At 40.9% G+C, this 15,000-nt stretch overlaps 1 protein-coding gene across 3 annotated transcripts in view; it reads right to left on the reverse strand.

Annotated features, from left to right (window-relative positions):
- The window catches only part of trappc11 (trafficking protein particle complex subunit 11), a 165,565-nt gene that overhangs the window by 94,266 nt on the left and 56,299 nt on the right, over positions 1-15,000 (reverse strand). For all 3 annotated transcript variants that reach the window (XM_086053384.1, XM_086053383.1, XM_086053385.1), the window contains exons 11-14: positions 14,901-14,994; positions 12,852-12,931; positions 12,685-12,763; positions 10,005-10,059 (exon numbers count right to left, since the gene is read on the reverse strand). In XM_086053384.1, the coding sequence (XP_085909510.1) occupies positions 10,005-10,059; positions 12,685-12,763; positions 12,852-12,931; positions 14,901-14,994 (308 nt within the window). The remainder of the gene's footprint in view (positions 1-10,004; positions 10,060-12,684; positions 12,764-12,851; positions 12,932-14,900; positions 14,995-15,000) is intronic.

Genomic DNA, 15,000 nt, shown 5'->3' on the forward strand with positions numbered 1-15,000 from the left:
AGTCTCCGTTTCACTTTAATATGTACTTAAGATGCGGTCAGTTGTATCATTGTTTTATTTGCTGCATCACTCATGGCTGAAAGAAGGTGTTTTGTGAAGGCGCTGTATCCCAAATGAAGATGTGTTGTATTGCATTGTATAGGGCAGGTGTGTTTGCTGGTGTGACGTTTCAAAGGCTGGGGGCACGATGAGCGCGGACTTTGAAATACTCTGAGGTCGCCGGCTTGATTTTTATATTCTTTTAATCAATTCAAGCGTCAAATTACTGATTGAATGTATTTTGTAGGTAGAAATATGTGGACGTGAGTGTGCAATAAGGAACGAACTCAAACAAGCTGATGTTTTTTGGAGGTTAATGTCAATAAGCGTTTGCGGCTCCCAGGGCTTTCTTTTCCGTGGAAACCGGCTCAAAATGGCTCTATGAGTGTGAAAGGTTGCCGATGCCGATCTAGGACTAAGGGACAAATGTATGACTCTTGCAAATGTGCACAAATGGGCCAAAATTGTACTTTCAAATACTCATAACTCACTTCCTGTACATGTTAGGGCATAGGTACCAAAGAGTTTTTGTACATCTGAGGGTGGTACACGTGCCTCTCAGTTTTCGTAGCCGTAGGTCAAACTTACCGGGTCAGGACTGAACAAATCTAGGGGCTCTAGGAGGCGCCAGAGGCCCAATTTTTTAGTACTTGTGTATGGCGATTTCAAAATATAAATTTTTTCGCCAGGCCCAATGTGTGTGCAAAGTTTGGGGCGTTTTCATTCACGTTTAGTTCCCCAAAACTATTATAAACAGACCCTTCTGTGCCATCTACGTCAATGGAATCTTGATCTACTCCAAAAGTGAAGAGGAAACACCAAAGCCACGTCTGCATTGTCCTGCAGCTTCTGAGGGACAACGGCCTGGTCATGCGCCCAGACAAGTGCACCTTTGGTGTGCCTAAGGTTGAGTTCCTGGGCCATGACTTCTCAGCATCCAGTGTACGCCCTCTCCCAAGCAAAGTCGCCGCTGTCAGCGAGTTCCCAACACCGACCACCGTTAACGGCAAGAATTTATTGGCATGGAGAACTAGTACCACCCCTTCCTGCCCCGCATTGCGACTGTAATGGCAGCACTATACGAGGTCCTTACTTGCAAGCCGAAGACACTGCTGTGGGGCGTTGCTCAGCAACATGCTAACGAACCCACATTATCATTTCCGCGACCCAATAGGGTCCGAGCAGCAAATGCTGCAAGGGCTCTAATAATTCTACAAAAACAATAGGGAAGAATAGAGAATTCGCAGGAGTCGCTACTGGGGCCCTAATAATACTGTATCAAATGTATATACTGTAACGCATTTAAAGATGCTTAACAATGCATGTTTTTCCTGCATTGAAAATTGTGTGGCGGCCGCTTCCAGCTAATTTTGTGCCCATCCCCAGCCAGAGCAACTGATATCACTCAACACAGCGTAAAGCTCTAGGTGTGTTGATTGAGTGATTATATCCCTCTGCAGCAGCAACATATTTCTTTTTCCAATTTTCTTTTTATTAAACGTTTTCATGGTTCACATGTTCAACAATTTATTTTACACAATAATCATCCATAGCACTGTACATTCCAGTCGTGTCCACACAATTGTTAACTCACAGTACCTTAATTTCACAGCAATGAATATTCTGTCCTTCCACCATCTTGTTAAAATAACATTTCATAGTAATTCAAAACTCACTGGAACAAGAACCCTGGGGTACACCTTTATATTGTTAAGCATCGACAAAAGAACACTTCAGAGAAAAAACAAATTGTGATGAATTCCAAAAAAATGAGCCACAAGTTAACATTAAACAAATGATGGTCTTGTGAAATATATTTGATACATTTTTCCCATTTTCTCAAAAACATAGCTTGTTGCAGTCGAATTGCAAAGGTAATCCTTTCCATTTTGAAAATATCATAAACAATGTCAATCCATTTATCTATCGTAGTCCTTTCTGGTTTTAACCACCTCTTTGTGATGGTCTTCCTGACTGCAGCACTAAGAATTTGAAAAAGATATTTGTCATCTGGGGAAAAGTTTCCTGGTGGCAATGCCCCTAGATATATAGAAACAAAGCTAAATGAAAACCCTGTGGGGGGGAATATTTGTTGTAAAATTTGATGGACCTCCTGCCAAAAAGGGAACAATACCGAACACGACCAAAATATGTGAAATGGTGTAATGAAAAATATGATAAGATTTTTCCAGCAAAACTCTCTCCATAGGGCAGAATTAGAAGTCTTCCATTGTAGTACACATAACTGTCTCCAACCTTCATCATTCAAGACCATATTAGCTTCTTTCTCTCATTTCACTTTTATACTTAGTGAGACTCCTTTCATCTGTTGCAGGCTCCAATACAGTTTTGAGACAGTTTTTTGGATGGGGCCTAGGCCATAGGCTTCAGTGAAGATTTTTAACAACCTATTATTCCATTGTTACTGGGTGGCTTTCTCCTTAAATTGGTTTATATAGTGTCTGGTTAGTAGGAATCTATAAAAATCCTCCTTTTCCAATCTATATTGTCCACTTAAACTCTGAAAACTGTCCACTGCCCCCTGCTTCAAAAAATTACAATATGCTGTCAACCCATTATCTACCCATCCCTTAAACCTTGCATCCCAGTTTTGAGGCATGAAGTCCATGTCATACGTGCTCCACCTCAAAACTTTCATTGCTTCCGTCAAGTGATTTTGAGCTGATAATTTGTTCCACAATTTAAGTGGCAATGCTATCCAAGGGTTTCCCAGATCTATGATCCTGGCCATCAGTCTCTTATCCCCTAGCGCTGCCTGAATCGGGAACTCATCTATTATGCCCTCTTCAATTTCTTTCCATCTGGCCCTAAATTTCAGGTTACACCAGCAGATTAACGGTCTCAACTGAGCAGCAGCATAATAGTCCTTTAAACATGGGAGTGCAACCCCGCCCCTATCTTTCGCTAATTGCAAGTTCTTGAACTTGATTCTTGGTCTGCCCCCCTCCCAAATAAATCTTGAAATGATCTTATCCCACTCTTGAAATTGTTGATCTGATATATGGACAGGGAGGGATTGAAAAAGATATAGCATCCTTGGAAGAACAATCATTTTGATTGACAGAATCCGTGACCCCAAATTGAGATAAGGTAAAGACTCCCATCTCCTTATTTCTTTTTTAATTCTGTTGGTCAGAGGGACAAAGTTGAGTAATACTAATTTCGATAAATCCCTAGGTATATTTACTCCCAAATAGCTGATGAAATCATCATCCCATTTCAATTTGTGCCTCGATCTAAGATTTCCTGCGGGTCTATAATTGAAAGTAAGACTTTGCGTTTCAGAAATACTCAATTTGTACCCTGAAAAAGTACCACATTGGTCCAAAATTGAAAATAACTGTTCCAAAGACTGTTCTGGGCTGGATAGTTGTAACAATATATCATCGGCAAACAAGGAAATCTTTTGTTCTCCTCCCCCCAAATGTATTCCCTTAATTTCTTTCTTCTGGATAATCCACTGGCTATGGCTCAATAAAGATGGTGAATAAGAGACTAATTGGACAACCCTCCCTCGTTCCATGTTCCAGTAAAAAAAAAATGTTTGAAACCCCTCCATTAATCTTGACCCTTGCCCTTGGGTTATCATAAAGAGCCTGTATTGTTTGCTAAACAATTTATGAAAACCACATTTTTCTAATACTCTGAACAAAAATGACCAATTCACACAATCGAAAGCTTTTTCTGTGTCCAACCCTATTAATACTGCCAGAATCCCCCTGTTCTTTATACAATTTATGAAGTGTAAAGTTTGTCTAATGTTGTCTTGGGTTTGTCTCACACACATAAACCCAGTTTGATCCAGACTTACAATTTCTTGCAATAGTTTATCTATTCTCTTAGCCAATATATGTGTAAACATTTTGTAATCCTGATTCAATACACTAACTGGTCTATAATTGCTGCATTCCGATTTGTCTTTCTTTGGGATAAGGGAAATCACTGCTTCCCTCCATGAGGGAGGTACCGTGTTCTTCATAATGGCCCAGTTAAACATTGACTGTAACATAGGGATCAATAAATCTCCCATCTCTCTATACCACTCTAAAGGGAACCCATCTGGCCATGGGCTTCTTCCTGTCTTCAGGTGTGCGATGGCTGCCCTAATTTCCTCCTCCCTAATCTCCTCAGCAAGACGATTGCTCTGTTCAATGGTCAGTTTAGGAAGAGCAATACTATCCAATAATTCTTCCATTTTTTAACGTCTGCCTGAGGTTGTGAATATAGTTTCTGAAAATATGTCTCAAAACGTTTTTGTATACCTTCTAAATTATGGTGCATTACGTTAGTGATAGGGTTTCTAATTTTGTGAAAAGAATCCTGCACTTTCTGCTTCTTCAACCTGAATGCCAGCAGTTACTTCCTCCCCCTTCATAGTATTTCTGTTTTGTAAATACCAACTTCCTTTGTATTTCTCTTGCATATATTGCATTTATTTCATTCTTTTTCATGTTGAGTTTCTTTAATCCTCTCATCATTTGTGTCCTTATGCTGTTGTGCGAACCGTTTCAATTCTGCCTGAAGTTGGTCCAATTCTTTTTGTTTTTGCTTCTTCAAATAAGCACAATATCGTATTATTTTGCCTCTCAACACTGCTTTTTACATATATCCCACAGTATTGTGGGTGACACATCGCCATTATCATTCAACTCCAGAAACTCTGAAATGTCTTTTTTAATTTGTTCTTTCATATGGTTCAATATATTTAAATTTAATCTCCATATCGTATTTCTCCGATTTTGTTCAAGATTCACTTCTAAATAGAGAGGGCTATGATCTGAAAGGTCCATAATCCTCACTTCACAGCCAGCCACCCTGTACATGTCTAAACGAAAAATTAAGAAGCAATCAATTCTTGAGTAAATCCTATGTGGATTTGAAAAATATGTATAGTCCCTCTTCCTAGGATTTAGCTCTCTCCAGACATCTATCAAACCAACATCCTCCATTGTTGATTTAATCCTCTTACTCACTTGAGTAGGCTGTGTAACCTGTCCTCTTGACTAATCGAGTTTAGGATCAAATCTGATATTAAAATCCCCCCACAAATGAATAGGCCTTGAAATTCTGGTATTACTAAATCAAATACCTGTCTATAAAAGTTCCAATCCGAGTTAGGGGGAGCATAAATATTTACTAATGTCATCAAGATCCCATTTAAGTTACCCCTCAAGAAAATTATCTAATTTCTGTATCCTTTTTCTCAAAATGGAGCTCAAAATTAAATGTATTGGAAATCAATATTGCTACCCCCTTCCTATGGCCACTATATGATGATGAGAACTGAAACTTAAAACCCATCCTTCTTTATTTAGAATGTTCTTCATCTGACAGATGCGTTTCCTGCAGGAAGGAAACTTCTACTTGATCTGTTTTGAGTTTAGTAAAAATCTTGCTGCTCTTAATCGGATTGACTAATCCATTGACATTATAAGTCGCTATCTAAGAAAAAATACAAATAAAATAAAAAATAAGAAATTGTATATATATATATATATATATATATATATATATATATATATATATATATTCATATATTCATATATATATATATATATATATATATTCATATATATATATATTCATATATTCATATATATATATATATATATATATTCATATATATATATATATATTCATATATTCATATATATATATTCATATATATATATATATATATATATATATATATATATATATATATATATGTTCATATATATATATATATATTCATATATATATATATATTCATATATATATATATATATATATATTCATACATGCTTACACACACACATACTCATTCATACAATAAAATATACATGTATGCATACTGACCCCCACATGCACATATATATATATATATACATATATACATATATATGTACATATATACATACAGATATATACATACACCCATACATACACATACTCATGTACACATGCATGCATACGCTTATACATACACATACGCGTTCATGCACACAATTATCGATACCCATCATTCTTATTTGCAGTCTGCCCATTCCTCTTTCTTAGTTACCCCTTACCACTACTTGTTCTCCCCATTCATCTCCAAACCTTGATTTCCGATTCCCTCACTGTCACTGCGAGTTCGAACGTCTGAAGGCCTGCAACATCTCTTTGTAGTTTCCAGCTGCACCCGGTCTCTCCTGGTTCCCCGTTCTCCCTCTCGTGCGCCACGTAGATCGTCGTTTCTGCTCCAAAAGAGACTCCGGGTATTTTATGACTGTCACCGGAAATCCCCCTTTTTGCCATGTCCCCGGTCGCTTCCTCCGCCGATCCATACAGCACAGTCCCCTCTGGATAGAAGACCCTCAATCGGGCCGGGAATGGTGTTTGGAATCTTATCTTCTTCTCCTTCAGTACCGACTTGGCTTTGGGATATTCACTTTGTCGTTTCAGAACTTCCGGGGCATAGTTGTGGTCCAAATTGATCCTTTTATCATGCAATTGGAATCTGCGCTTCTACCAAGCCAGCCGCAGTATCTCCTCCTTCATCCTGTAGCTTGACATTTTAGCCACAATTGATCTCGGCGAAATCCCGGAGGGTCGCTTTGGCATCAAAGCGTGGTGCGCCCTCTCCACACGCAACTCGAAAGAGTCCTGGCGTTCTAGTCCCTCTTGTAGCAAGCGTTCCACATATTCCACCATCGTCAGCGAATTTCCTTCAGCTCCCTCTTTGACGCCATGAATTTGAATATTCTCTCTCTCGAGCGACTCTCCAAGTCAGTCAGCTTTTCATCCAAGTGAATCTGCAGTTTTAACAACTCCGAAACTGTTTCCTCCGTGACTTGCATCCGGGTCTCTGCCCTGTCGATCCGTTGCTCAGCCTCCTCGATTCTCACGTTTGTTTTGTTTATTTCTTCTCGAATTTCTTTAAGCTGCCGACCACTTTCCCTCCTGAACTCTCGCAGTAAAATGAGCTGAAATCCCACTTACTCCCTCCGCTCGTCTTCGTCGCCATCGGCGGAGTGTCCATGTCGTCCATTGTGCTCGGTCGGGGCTCACCGTTTACGTCGTCTTGCTTGGATAACTCAGACTGCTATAACGTCCTTACCTTAAATTTGGGCATTTTAAAGTTCCCACTAGCGTAGATAAACGTGTATTACAAGTTTTAAATGTACTAGAGTTGTAGTGGGTATATTTTCATTGAATGGCCGGGAGCTTGTTCCTCTACCCCGCCATCTCTTTGCTTCCAAAAACCCGAAGTCAGCAGCAACATATTTTAACTGAAGTTGCAGCGTTCTACTCTATGGAGGTGCTACATCAACAGCGGTACATGGAGACCTGAAGCAACTACTGAAGAAGAAACTGATCGAATCATGTTTTTTCCCCCTGCTAGATGGTTCTATCGGTGTCGTCATTTTCTTTGGCAGATGGTACAAACAGGTAAATATTGCCCGTTTTATTTGCATCCAAGCATGTCTTATTAAAAAAAAGTTTACTTCAGATAAGAGTAAAGTTTAGGATTTTAGCGTTGCCGATATGGCAGCCAAAATCAGCCACTACTTGAAAACCTGACCTCGCATTGAGGAGAGTCAAGACTCCAGTTGAAGAGCAGAGAAATTAACATAACAGGCAGTTAAAATGTAATAAATCATGGTGGTGACAACTAGGGTTGGGCACCAAAAACCTGGAATCGAGTGGAACCGATTCCATCATTCCAGTTCTCCCGGCACCGTTCAGATTTTAGAATGTCGATGCTAAGTTTCGATTCGTAGTTAGCCACGCGGAAGAGCTATGAACAAAGTACGACCGATTAAAAATAAAAAAATAAAAATGTACACGCAGCCTCGGGCTCCTACCGCCAAAGCTGCGTAGCAATAGCACGTTAGCTCGCCCCCACTCGTGCTCAGCTCTTCGGTTTGCTTTGTCCTGGCCGGCAAGCGTGGGCAGTGGTGGCAACGACTCTGGGCGGGCCCTTCCCACAGATCTCCACAGCTGCAGCGGCCGCTGCGACACTGCGGTGGCAGCAGTCGCCCTTCACAGGGTCCTGCCCGGGCTGGGCCGGCCCGCCCGGCTCATTCAACCGACGCCTAGCCATAGAACTGACGCGATGCGGCTCATGACCCAAAGTCAGAATCGGCTAAGTACATCTAATTGCAACATTGAGCCAACAAGTTCAACACACAAATGCACATATCTAGCTAATATTTAGCTTACATCATACATAGCTGCAGCATTATACATAAATACTGCACATACAGATAAAACATGGTTACATAGACTGCTGGGATTAGATAGACTTTCCTTGCTTGCCCTTGAAATGCAGCATTGTGCTTGTCATATATATATTTTCTTTCTAAAGCAAGACAAGGTTAGCCAAGCAATTGGTGTTCAGTAGCCTGCTTTCAGTAACAGCTGCATTATTGTATTGTCTTGAACTAAAAAATACAGCTCGTCAAAAAAAATACATTTTTTTATAATAACACAAAAACATTTATTAAAACAAACATATTGGCTAAAAACAGCCCTTTGAGTAATCCATGGTAAAGTTCACAAATAATAAAAAGTTCATGAAATTGAAGAACAGAGAAGTTCATGTGATTTGTCCAAAACTAACTCATCGAATATTAGGAACCGGAATCGAATCAAAGAACCGGAATCAGGACCGGAATTGTCCAAATTCAAGCGATGCCCAACCCTAGTGACAACGTGGAAATTTGTGTCAGGTCTGAAAGTAGATCACAAGGGACTGGTGAAAGTGAGGGTCAGAATGAGAATGAGTTGGTGAGGTGAGGGTATTTAAATCAGTTTCCAATTTGGAGCGTAGCAACGCAAAGCCAACGTGGATGTGATTGAAACATCCATCCATCCATTATCTGTACCGCTTCTCCTCACAAGGGTCGCGGGGCGTGCTGGAGCCTATCCCAGCTGTCTTTGGGCAGTAGGCGGGGGACACCCTGAACAGGTTGCCAGCCAATCGCAGGGCACACAGAGACAAACATCCGCACTCACAATCACACCTAGGGGCAATTTAGAGTATCCAATCAACTTACCATGCATGTTTTTGGAATGTGGGAGGAAACCGGAGTGCCCGGAGAAAACCCACGCAGGCACGGGGAGAACATGCAAACTCCACACAGGGAGGCCGGAGCCGGGATCGAACCCACGACCTCTGAACTGTGAGGCGGACGTGCTAACCAGTCGACCACCGTGCCGCCCGTGATTGAAACATTATTTTTTTATTCCTCTTTCCAGATATTCTCAAAAACAGGCGAAATCGATTTACCTGGCTCAGGCATACTGAGGAAGGCATGCACTGTTATTGATGCCAAAAGCACTGTGGCCCAACACAGCACAACCAACTAATGTACAGGCTGGACACATTAAAACGACATGAGGTGACTGCCATTCACAAAGCAGCAGAAGAGAAGAAGTATATTAAAAGTGGTAGTACCTAAAAACATTCAACCAATAAAGTTAGAAAAACTAAAATAATATATTTTAGATAGAGGGTTTAAGAAATATATATATATATATTTTTTTTTTTTTTTGGTGGATGTGTGGATAAAGTTTACTTTCAATTTAAAGTCGGTGCCTGGTTTGTGCATGTAAATAGTTTTAGTAAATGAATGCTTTAACATGATAATAGTCATTCTTATTGGAACTCTTAACTTAAAGTATATTTGCCTGTAAAACAAAGTGAGAATACATGCATGCCATGGCTCATGGTCAGGATGGTAACATCTCTATCTCAATTTGAGGCAGGAAAAACCCTGCAATGGATATTGTACATTATTCATGCCCTCACACGTTCACACTTTGGTGGTGGTAAACTAACTGGTACATAATGTAGCCGATGCCCCAGGGCAGATGTGGGAAGCCATGTGAGAAGCGTGGCTGCCTACAACCCCTCCGTCCACCACCAAACATTCACACTCAGCCATACACCAGTGAGTGGAACGGAGTTGACATACTTGAGGGCTTTGGCATAATCTTGAGCGTGGTAGTACTCCTCTCCCATTTGCACCACTAAGGAAAACAAAAACAGATTAAGTATTAGAAAAAGTGGTGCCAATATCAATATTTTTTATTAAAATATGTTTTTTCTGTGGCTATGGCTCACAGTGGAAAAAGGTTTAGACACACATTTGTTGAAGAAACACCTTTAGTGGCTTTACGTTCGGTTACTTCCTGCACAACATTTTCAGTGGAGAAATGTTAAATTCAAACTTGTGCTTTAGTTCACAGTGGTTTGCGTGGATTATTTTATGCACAGAGCTCTAAAGGTTCCACTGGAGCATTTGAACAGGGATGAGATATGCAGAGGTGAAAGTAAGTCACATTTGTGCAAGTTACAAATAAGGCTCGTTGAAATTGTGAAGTCTCAAGGAAGTTCCAAGTCACAGTGAAAAGAAATTGGAGTCCCCACCTAATTCCAAGCAAGTCAAGTCATAACTTAGTTCAAGCAAGGTGTAAGTATAGTCATAAAATGTTGCTTAATCACAACACGTTACAGTGATTACGGTATAATAAGAATCATATACATATATATATATATATATATATATATACATATATAAGTACGTTTTTTTCTTTGATGGTTTTCTCCTTGCAGGTTAACCAGGTTGACCTCATAATTGCTCAGAAGAGTTTGTTGACCTTTCTAATGTTAAAATACGATTTGTGATTTTTTGTGAAAAGCTCTCGCCATGGCAACAAGCAGTTCGCCAATAAAACTACGCTGACTTTGATGGTCTAAACATGCACGAAATCTCATGAAGCTTTGCACGCACATCAGGCCTGGTGAAATCACCTTTTTTTTGTTTTATCGTGCAATTGTTTAAAAAATGGCTCGCTAGGGCCCCCGAGAATTTTTTTTTTTAAATCAGCCCCAGTTGTATGTTTCACCTACATCTACGAAAATTTGGTGGTATTTGAAACAGGTCAAGCCCTACAAAAAGTCTCTTGGAGCCATATGCTAAACCTAACAGAATGTCCGCCATGTTGAATTTACTTTAAAGTCACTTTGAATAAAAAAGCTGCTGGAATTAGACTGGCAAAATATTTTCTTCTAAAGATTTCTCACATTTAATAAGAGTCCAAGCCTGAATACATCTATAAAATTATTTTTCATCACAGTAGTAGCGCCACCTATTGGCTGAAGGAAGTTCATGTTTTATTCTTTGATGTTTTTCTCCTGGCAGGTTAACTAGATCTAGCTCATAATTGCACGCAAGAGTGGTTTGGCCTTCTTGATGTTCAAACATGAATTTTGTGATTTTTTCGCAAAAAGCTGTTGCCATGGTAATGCCCACTTGGCCAAAAAACAATGCTGATTTTGACGGTGTAAACATGCACGAAAAATCACGAAACTTTGCACACATATTAGGCCTAGTAAATTCAATAATAATTAATTGTGCAATCTTTAAAAGATGGCTTGCTACCGCCTCCTAGAAAGTTTTAAAAAAACAGCCCCGGTTGTACGCTTCACAAAGATCTATGAAAATTTGGTAGTACATGTCTACAAAAAAGCCTCTTGGTGCCATATGCTAAAACTAACAGGCAGTCCACCATTTTGAATTTACATTAAAGTTTGGCGTCACCGCGACTACTAAAGCTGCTGTAACTTTATCCACATAAGGTCTTCGAAAGATTTCTCACATTTGATGAGTCTAGGCCTGAACTTACTTTTACCATACATGTACCGCCACCTACTGGCTAAAGGAATTGTATGTTTTATTTGTTGTTGTTTTTCTGCCAGTGGTTAACCAGATCCATGTCATATTTGCTCGGAAGAGTGTTTCAGCCTTCATGTTGTTGCATGGTGGATCGGTGCAGCGTCTGCTGTGATGCAGACTCTGTATCGGTCCGTCGTGGTAAAGAAGGAGCTGAGCCGAAAGGCGAAGCTCTCGATTTACTGGTCGATCTACGTTCCTATCCTCACCAATGGTCATGAGCTGTGGGTCATGACCGAAAGAACAAGATCTCGGATACAAGCGGCCGAAATGGGTTTCCTCCGCAGGGTGTCCGGACTCTCCCTTAGAAATAGGGTGAGAAGTTCGGCCATCCGGGAGGGACTCAAGAGTCGATCCGCTGCTCCTCCGTCTTGAGAGGAGCCAGTTGAGGTGGCTCGGCCATCTGATTAGGATGCCTGCCCGGTGAGGTGTTGTGGGGCATGCCCCACCGGCAGGTGGCCCCGAGGTCGACCCAGGACACGCTGGAGAGACTATGTCTCCCGGCTTGCCTGGGAACACCTTGGGATCCCTCCGGAAGAGCTGGAAGACGTGGCTGGGGATTGGGAAGTCTGGGCTTCCCTACTGAAGCTGCTGCCTCCACGACCCGACCTCGGATAAGCGGCAGATAATGGATGGATGGAAGATGTTGGCCCATGCAATCAATGTCATACAGATCTCAGAAACAATGGTTTACCAAACCGGTAATTTTACATTGCCGAGGGTGTACGTCACAGCCCAAAGCTGGGATATGCAATATTTTTCTCCTGAAGTTTGCTACCAATTGAAGTTTTGCAGCAGTCCTACATGGGTTTACAGATCATTCAAAATGTGTCTGAGAATGCTTGATCTAGATCACTGTGTAAGTTGCATTTGTGAACTCTAATCATGCCACAGTAGAACCATTACAAATGTTACTTACTCAGATGACTTTTCATTCGTGGACATTTGTACTTCTTAAACTGGGCAACAGCATTGCTGAGAAGAGTTATTATCAGCTCCTACACAGACAGTGTATTTTTAAACAGCATTAAATGCAACTTCATACTTTTTTTATAAATTAAGTGACAGTCATGTTTGTGTACTTACTGAATGAGGGACATCCCTTTCATTAAGCTGTAATGCCAGAATTCCCTTCTTTTCTTTATCTAGGTCAGGAGGATCAATACCTAAAAATGCAAGTATAATTACAAAAGCATACCTTGAATTGATGTTAGAGAGCAGGTTGCCACTCAAATGAGATAATCTAATGTGATGTAGATGATATACAGTCCCCTCCAAAAGTATTGGAACGGCAAGGTCAAGTCCCTTGTTTTTGTGTTCGCGGTTCGGTTATTGTGGCTTCGCTCTATTGCAAACTTTCATTTGTGACAATGACTTCATCTATTGAATCTTTACTTTTCATTTGTCTTGCTGTTTTTTTTTTCGCTCTAAGTGGGAGCAGTAAATAAATATGAAACGGGAACGTGAAATGAGTAATACCGTATTTTTCGGACTATAAGCCACACATTTATATCAGCCACACCTATCTATGTTGAAAAATAGGACCCGTGCATGGCGTGTCCTCGCTGACGTCGCTACCGGGGTAGTTGCCATGTGGGGAGCGGCACTGGAGGCTACGTGACTACTGTTGTTACGCAAAACGAACTCGCTGTGTTTCTTGCTTGATTTAGACGGCCAAAATATATAAACGTACTCAGTGAGTGAGGTAAAAGGAAAGAAGGAATGATCACCCATCACATACACTATTAAAAAGAAAAGTACGTCCGTTTGTGTAGTTTAAGTGGACAGTTCACAATCATACACACAGCACGTATCTTAGTCTGAATGACGGTGTTGTTATTGTTCGCCGCCTTCATCATCTGCAGGTCCTGCACCTACCAGTTTGTAAATTGCACATGACAGGCTAAAGATTTATAATGTTTAAATTGCTCCAAATTGCAGGCACTCACACTACTACACAAGGCACGCAAAAATATCCGGCACACACAAAGGAGGAAGTAGGTCCTGTTTGTAGCACCACTCAGTATTGGGAATTCTGTACGGATCCAACCCATTTATGTCTATTATAAGATATCGGTCTCTGGCTTCACTGTCTAATTTATCCTTGTAAAGCCCCGCCAATATCTTGCATTTTAACTTGGGATGCTCCGATCGATCAGGCACCGATCATGATCGGCCCGTTTTCGTGAAAAATTACGTGATTGGAACATTCGATCAAAGCCTTTTATTGCCGATCAAAACATCTGATCACCCGCAGATCATGCCTCGCAGCCTACAGCCATGTTGCGTCCCTCCCCCTCTGGTCGCAAGTGGAGGCGCGGCTGTGTTAGTGGGCCTTTCTGGCAGCGTGTTTCAATTGGAGTCAATGTAGCTTGCGCGCGCGGGCGGGCGGGCGGGCGGGCGCGGTTGCATGCGGGGCCGTGCGGTGCGAAGACAAATGGTTCTGTAGACTCCATGATTCATTCTGCTGCTACCATCATCAGTTACATCATTAATAAAGACGTGTGCCCGTTCCAGAAGCAGCCATGAAAGCCCAATCCATGACATGACCTCCACCATGCTTAACAGATTAGTTGAGAAAGTTGTTCCTTTCTTTCTACATACTTTGGCCTTTCTGTCACTTTGGTAGAGGTTAATCTGGGTCTCATTAGCCAATAAAACTTTGATCCAAAACATTTTTGGCTCATCTCTGTACTTCTTTGCAAAATCCAATGGACTTGTAATTGTTTTGCTGAGGAGTGGTTTGCATCTTGCGGTTTGGCCTTTATATTTCTTCTCAGTCTTCTTCTAACAGTGGATTGTGATACCTTCACCCCTGCACTGTAGAGGTTGGCAATCGCCTAATCGTGAAAATAGTCAATAGATTAATCAAGAGAAAAATAATCCCTTGGGACAGCCCTAGTTCCAATTATTTTGCTCACTTGTAAAGTGGGTGGGTTCAAACAAAAGATGCTCAGTTCTAAGTTGTTTAACACACCTCAATGTAAATACCATGAAATAAAAGCTGGAATTCTGAAGTCTTGTCTCATATTCATCTTTTGATCTGAAATTTATATATATTTAGAATGCAACCAAAACAAAGGAATTGACCTTTCTGATACAAAACTTTTAGATGTGTCTGTATGATTGGCCTACTCTGGTGTCCTTGTCTCCATGGTCTCTGGCCATAGTAGTCCAATCCTCCGCTCAGTACGTCCAATGGGTCGGATGAAGGATGTATTGCTCCAACCTAAAA

Source organism: Filicampus tigris, chromosome 15, assembly GCF_054856515.1.
Source record: "Filicampus tigris isolate MCC_2025a chromosome 15, RoL_Ftig_1.0, whole genome shotgun sequence".
Classification (NCBI taxonomy): domain Eukaryota; kingdom Metazoa; phylum Chordata; class Actinopteri; order Syngnathiformes; family Syngnathidae; genus Filicampus; species Filicampus tigris.